At 47.1% G+C, this 7312-nt stretch overlaps 1 protein-coding gene across 2 annotated transcripts in view; it reads right to left on the bottom strand.

Annotated features, from left to right (window-relative positions):
• Positions 1-7312, bottom strand: part of ATP6V0A4 (ATPase H+ transporting V0 subunit a4) — a 48890-nt gene that overhangs the window by 151 nt on the left and 41427 nt on the right. For both annotated transcript variants that reach the window (XM_060279921.1, XM_060279922.1), the window contains one exon: positions 3067-3158. In XM_060279921.1, coding sequence (XP_060135904.1) covers positions 3067-3158 — 92 coding nt within the window. The remainder of the gene's footprint in view (positions 1-3066; positions 3159-7312) is intronic.

Below are 7312 nucleotides of genomic sequence, written 5' to 3'. Positions count from 1 at the left end.
GCTGATATTTATTGAAAAGTGCATTAAGGTCCCAAGATTCAGCCCAGGTTAGCTCATGAAGAGACATATACTTGGATATAAGGCATATGTTGTGGGGAAAGGATGTCCCCCCCCCGCCCCGGTCCTTGGCAGTTGGTGATATAGTTTGTCCCACGTTAATCTCTTTAGTATACTCAAGGCATAGGGAGGTGTGGCAAGATTTGTGTCTTGGCAGTCACTAATCATATAACAAGTATCTGTATTGTTAGTAGTAGTAAAGGTAAAGGGACCCCTGACCATTAGGTCCAGTCGTGACTGACTCTGGGGTTGCGCGCTCATCTCGCATTATTGGCCGAGGGAGCCAGCATATAGCTTCCAGGTCATGTGGCCAGCATGACAAAGCCGCTTCTGGCAAACCAGAGCAGCACATGGAAACGCTGTTTACCTTCCCGCTGTAGCGGTTCCTATTTATCTACTTGCATTTTGATGTGCTTTCGAACTGCTAGGTTGGCAGGAGCTGGGACCAAGCAACGGGAGCTCACCCCGTCACAGGGATTCGAACCGCCGACCTTCTGATCAGCAAGCCCTAGGCTCAGTGGTTTAACCACAGCGCCACCTGGGTCCCTTAGTAGTAGTAGTAGTTAGTAGTAGTAGTAGTATTTATTAAATTTATATACTGTATGTATTTGTAAGCACACTTGATCTCTGAGCAGTGTGAGATTCCAGGTGTTTACCCATGGTTCGGTTTCCTCGGAATGTGCGACAGCAGAGACTGTGGTGTCATTAGGATATATGGTTTATTTACATATATATATATATACATCCTGAGCCTACAGTAGAGGGGTGCACGGCATTAACACCCCAAAAGGGTCTTTCTTCCCCCAATGCCACAGCTTTCAACCCCAGCAGAAATCAAGTATGGCTCTGACTCTTGGCTGCCCAGCCTGCAGCCTGCTTCTGTCTTCTAGCTCACAAACCTCAGCTCTGTCTTTTGTCTTTTTAATAGACAGTTGAGGGACCAGGGCCGGCCCTACGGGCAGGCTGGGTGGCGCAGGGCGCCAGGGGGGCGCCACGCAGCTCCGCCCACCCGCCGCGCTGGGAAACGGGGCGGGGGCGCCGGAGGGATCCGTCGCACCACGGCACCACGGCGCCAAATATACTTAAGACGGCCCTGTGAGGGACGGAGGAGGCCCCACCCATTTGCTTTCTGGCACAGAGCCACTTCTTTTTCAAAAACTTTTGTGACCCATACTTAGAGGGTCATGGCCAAGAAGCTGACCTGGCTATTACAGCAATTGAATCCATTCTGCATCCTGGAATTAGAAGGGACTGGGCCATACTGCCTTCCCCTTCACCAAACTCACAACAACAGCAACAACAATAATCCTGTTGCAAAGAGCAAGACCCCTTTCCCCAGCTATTGCAGCTTTGCATGACACAAGGCAAGGCGGGCACAGTTTCTTCATCCTTGCCTCTAGTGATGGGAATAAAAGAAATCTCTTCTTATCCTGTGTGCAGATGCATTGGGATAAGCAGCTATAGATCCTCAATCCCTTCAGACTGGTGCGAGGGGTGTTCTGGAACATGCCATTGATAAAATAGTAGTACATACTATTTTAGCTCAACATCAAAAAAACTAAGATCATGGCCACTGGTCCCATCACATCCTGGCAAATAGAAGGGGAAGAAATGGAGGCAGTGAGAGTTTTTACTTTCTTGGGTTCCATGATCACTGCAGATGGTGACAGCAGTCACGAAATTAAAAGATGCCTGTTTCTTGGGAGAAAAGCGATGACAAACCTAGACAGCATCTTAAAAAGCAGAGACATCACCTTCCCGACAAAGGTACGTATAGTTAAAGCTATGGTTTTCCCAGTGTATGGAAGTGAGAGCTGGACCATAAAGAAGGCTGATTGCCGAAGAATTGATGCTTTTGAATTCTGGTGCTGGAGGAGACTCTTGAGAGTCCCATGGACTGCAAGAAGATCAAACCTATCCATTCTGAAGGAAATCAGCCCTGGAAGGACAGATCCTGAAGCTGAGGCTCCAATCCATTGGCCACCTCATGAGAAGAGAAGACTCCCTGGAAAATACCCTGATGTTGGAAAAGATGGAGGGCACTAGGAGAAGGGGACGACAGAGGACGAGATGGTTGGACAGTGTTCTTGAAGCTACCAACATGAGTCTGACCAAACTGCGGGAGGCAGTGCAAGACAGGAGTGCCTGGCGTGCTCTGGTCCATGGGGTCACGAAGAGTCGGACACTACTAAACGACTAAACAAAAACATACTCTTTTGCAAAAACATCTAATGCATTTAGCAGTTTAAAAATCCAAATGAAGTCGTCATCTCCCCTCCCTCCTTCTGCCTTAGGCAAGAACAATAGCAAGTTTCTTATAAAATGATACCTACACGCATGTTGGTATAATTTGAAAACCTCGCAGTAAGTGAAGAGACAGAAAATCACAGCAGGAAAGTGGGAGTACGGCAATGTTTAGCAAAGGTTTTATTTAGGATGCAACCCTGCACCCAGTTTCCTGGGAGTAGGATTCATAGAACTCAGTGTGATTTAGTTCTGAGTAAATATGCACAGGATTGCTAACGGTCATTCAATGCTTAGTTTGTTACATTCTTTAAAAAGGAACAGAGGGGTATCTTCATGATACGCTCATCCTGTTTCACATTCTCCCAACAACCTTGAGAGGTAGGCTGGGCAGACAGATAGCATGTCTGGCTCAAACTTCGCAGCTGGGTGTTGCTTTGAATCCAGCTCTCTCCAACACACTAACCAACCTGCCACATGAGCTTATTAGTTAATACTAATCTGAAGAAGTGTGCATGCACACGAAAGCTCATACCAAAATAAAAACTTAGTTGGTCTTTAAGGTGCTACTGAAGGAATTTTTTTATTTTACTTCGATCCAGACCAACACGGCTACCTACCTGTAACCAGTTAATACTAAGTCCTCATTTGTTAATTGAACAACTGTTCAAGCATCTGACTCATTCTGCTTCCACAGTAAAAGTTTCTTACCTTTCAATTACCAAATGGAGAAATTTTGTTCCCCTCTTCTTTTCAAATACACACCTTTTCGTGGGTCAGTTGCACTTTCTGCAGCTTTGTGGCGACTTGCTTCATAGCCTGAAGTACTCCGTGCTTTAAAATCTCTGCCTCTTGTCCTGTAGGAGATTTCAGGTTTTAAGATTTTTTCAGAGAAATTATTTCCTTGCTTTTTTGAGAGAGAGAGAGAGAGAGAGAGAGAGAGAGAGAGAGAGAGAGAGAGAGAGAGAGAGAGAGAGAGAGAAGGTGGCTATTACACCTGCGTTATCTGAACAAGGGTATAATCATAGGCTACATTTATCAGTTCAAGGAAACACACTTCTAATGGGGATGAGGAAGCTGGATTTCCGTGAGTCTCCATCACCAGCCACCCCACCCCCCCACCATCACCACCTTTTGAAAAGGGCAGTGCTCACTATTGTTGACCGAAGGAAACCGGAGAAGGGACTACAGTACAATAGCAAAAGTACAAACTCCTTAGCCATCCGAATTTCCTGTTCGTTCAGCTGCTCTGGGCAGCCTGCTAAAGAAAACTGGTGGGTTAGTCCTGGTGAACTGACGAGAGGGCCAAGCCAGCTTTAGCCTAGGGCAGCGATGGGCAACCTGTAGTCGTCCATTTCTTATTGGTCCCCAGTTACCTTCAACCCCGGTGAGCCTGGTGAATAGTCAAGGATGATAGGAGCTGTAGTCATAGAACTGTAGAGGTGGAAGGAGCCATGAGCGTCATGTGCAATGCAGGAATCTTTTGCCCAATGTGGGGCTTGAACCCATGACCCGAGATTTTAAGTCTCATGCTCTACCCTACTGAGCTACCCCAGCTTGACCAATGCAGCAATATCCAGCTATAACTGAAGAGCCACAGGTTTGCTGTCCATGCCCTATGGCAGACTGTCGGCTGGTAAGGGCAGTGATTTTTGCTGCAGTGAAATGTTTCCTATGCGTAGGAGAACCGTGTGTGCAAGCTAGTGAGGTGGGAAGTGTGGCAACTTCAATATGTGCCCCTAGACTTTGTTGTCTGCTTCTGTCCTAGTTAATGTTGTACTCAGCCAGGATTTGGATGAATCCGCAACCATCACTTGAGAACATGCTGACCTTTAATGGTGCTTTGCAGACACTGTGGGACTCCAGCTCCCATCAGCCCCAGACATCATGGGATGATGTTGGTCATTGTCAACAGCATCTGAAGGACACCAGGATGGGAAAAGCCACTCCATGTTGTAGGACAGGCTTCCGCAAACTTTGGCCCTCCAGATGTTTTGGACTACAATTCCCATCTTCCCCGACCACTGGTCCTGTTAGCTAGGGATCATGGGAGTTGTAGGCCATAACATCTGGAGGGCCAAAGTTTGGTGATGCCTGTTGTAGGACTTCCATGCATTTGAAATGTTGGGGTTTTGGGGAGATTAAACAAACTTTGTAGCCTCCCCTGGCCTTCACACACACATTCGATTCCATCCAGCTTTCCCCTCACTTAAAGTCCGATCCTTTGGAAAGAAACCATTACAACAATGCCAATAAAAGGGGGGGGATGTGCTGTCTGGTAGCATTGGGAGAAGCTGCGTCTAAAGTCTTGGGCTGTGTACACATTAGGTAAAGGTAAAGGACCCGTGATAGTTAAGTTCAGTTGCAGACGACTATGGGGTTGCGGTGCTCATCTCACTTTACAGACCGAGGGAGCCGGCATTTGTCTGCAGACAGGTTTTCCAAGTCATGCATGACTAAGCCGCTTCTAGCGCAATGGAACACCGAAACCAGAGCAGCGCACGGAAACGCTGTTTACCTTCCCGCTGGTGCGGTACCTATTTATCTACTTGCATTTTGGGGCATGGGCGTGCCCATCGAGGGGCGGGGGGCAGCTGCCACCCCCAGAAGCAAAATAAATAAATAAATTTAAATGGTTATAAAGTGATGAAACGAGGAGGCTAATATTTTTTTTTCCTGCAAGACGGAATGCATGCCTCCTCGCTTATTTTCCCCCACCCTCTCATTCACTCTTTAAATCTGATCTTAATCCTTTCAGGCTTTAACTGCTAGCCTGTCCTGAGCAGTCAAAGTCCCCCCCCCCCCGCTTTGATTTCTATCCTCTCTTAGCCTTTTCCTCTTTCACTCTATCATCCTTTTTTTGCCTTCCGATCCAATTCTCCCCCACCCATTCCCTTTCCTATTCCTTCCCTTCTGAACCTCCCCTCCATCTCTTTGTCAACCCTTATCTTTCTCCCATCGCTCTTGGCTAGATTGTGGGCTCCTTTTCCTTTGCTTTTGTCTAAGAGCACCCAGCCCCAGCCCCTCTCCACTCCCTGCATTTTATCCTGTTCCGTGGAATGAAGAATGGAGTTTTTGCAGTGATATTTTGGTGAGCAAGTAATCCCCTTGCCCCTGAAAGTTAGGTGGCCCCCCCAAAACTGAAGTTTTAACCCTGCACCCCAATACAATGGGTGATGAAACAGGTCATTTCCCCTCTCTAAAAAAGCCCACTGAACCCCACTAAAACGGGGTAGTTCACCTCCAGTTTATAACTCTGCAAGTAGATCGCAGTCTCCTGGAAGTTGGCCACCCCTGCTCTAAATCATAGCCTGAGTTTCTCCTTGCTACTGCTATTTGCTGTAGAACATTTGTTCATTGCCATGGTTTTGATTTGCTGGTTTTGGGGCTTGGTGTAAGGAAAAGGGGTGTTTGGTTGGGGGGGGAGTGCCTGAAGGTCCTTAGCTCCCTGGCGGGAGCCGTTACTACATCTAATAATTGTGTTCTGTTCCCGGGGCAGCAGTTGGCGCAGTTCGCTGCGATCTGTGGCTATTTCTCTGTTCTAGAGGGAGGCGTTTGTATTATTTTTAGTGGTAGCCTAAATTGTTTGCTTTAAGAGTACATCGTAGTGCATGGTCAGGCGTTTTTTGCTCTGCTTATTTTAGGCGGGAATCGCCATAAGACACCCCCCGAAAATAAGCCATAGGCTTATTTTCTTGAGGAAAATAAATATAAGACGGTGTCTAATATTCGGAGAAACACAGTATATATAATTTTCTTAAAATTTTGGTTTCATTCGCCTTTTCCGTGCTGAAATGTCACAACCTGAATGACCCCCCACCCTAGTTCTGATCCTGGGTACGCCCCTGCTTTTGGGCGTGCTTTTGAACTGCTAGGTTGGCGGGAGCTGGGACAGAGCAACGGGAGCTCACCCCATCATGGGGATTCAAACTGCCAACCTTCTGATTGGCAAGCCCAAGAGGCTCAGTGGTTTAGACCACAGCGCCACCCGCGTCCCTGTGTACACATTACTGGCTTAAAATGCTGCTAGCTTTTTGTTTTGCTCAATTTGGATCTAAGCTGCTATTTTGTGGGGGTGGAATACACATCAAAACACAGTATTCCCTAAGAAACTACAGGGCAGATACAGGATTGCAGCTAAAGTTCCCAAACCAATACATTGATTCGAGAGTTGCACCACAAAATTCAGAGAAGCGTGAATTTTGAAATTTCAATTTTCGTATTGTTCCCGAAAGCATAAAGTTAATAAATCCGAATAAAATTTATCCCCCATCCTTACTTTGGATGTGCAAAAGGCCTCTGGTTTAATCCCTGGCATCTCCAGGTAGGGCTGGGGATGTCCACTACCTGAAACCCTGGGGTGTTCCTGCCAGTCAGTGTAGGCGAAACTGAGCTAGATGCCTCGATGGTCTGTTTCAGTATAAGGCAGATTGCTATGTTCCTGTATCACTCATGAACGATCCAGCATGCAGGGCATCAGCTCAAATAGCAGAAATGGGATATCCCTTTTCATTCTGCCTTTCTAGCCCCTTCGTGTGATATTTCTCCTTTGCAGATTGTGTTCCAGAAGATCAGGGATATCGAGTGAGAACAGAGGGAGAACACGGAAGAATATTGTGTTATCCTTTAGACCTGACGACCCGGTTCATTGGCTTTCCCAAAGATTTAGGCGGTGGCAGGAGGTCTGGTTAGCTGCCAGCCAGTGTAGACTATATTGATTCTGACTCGGTATAAAGCAGCTTCAACTGTTCCATGTTTATTTAGCAAGATTTATACACAGCTTAAGAGACGCGGGTCTAAAGCACTGAGCCTAGGGCTTGCCGATCAGAAGGTCAGGGGTTCGAATCCTCGCTACAGGGTGAGCTCCCGTTGTTCGGTCCCAGCTCCTGCCCACCTAGCAGTTCGAAAGGACATCAAAGTGCAAGTAGATAAATAGATACCGCTCCAGTGGGAAGGTAAACAGCGTTTCCGTGCGCTGCTCTGGTTCATCAGAAGCAGCTTAGTCATGCTG

The sequence above is a fragment of the Zootoca vivipara genome, chromosome 10 (assembly GCF_963506605.1).
Source record: "Zootoca vivipara chromosome 10, rZooViv1.1, whole genome shotgun sequence".
In the NCBI taxonomy this organism is placed as follows: domain Eukaryota; kingdom Metazoa; phylum Chordata; class Lepidosauria; order Squamata; family Lacertidae; genus Zootoca; species Zootoca vivipara.
The sequence above is the reverse complement of the archived record's forward strand: the minus strand, read 5'-3'. Positions and strand labels throughout refer to the sequence as shown.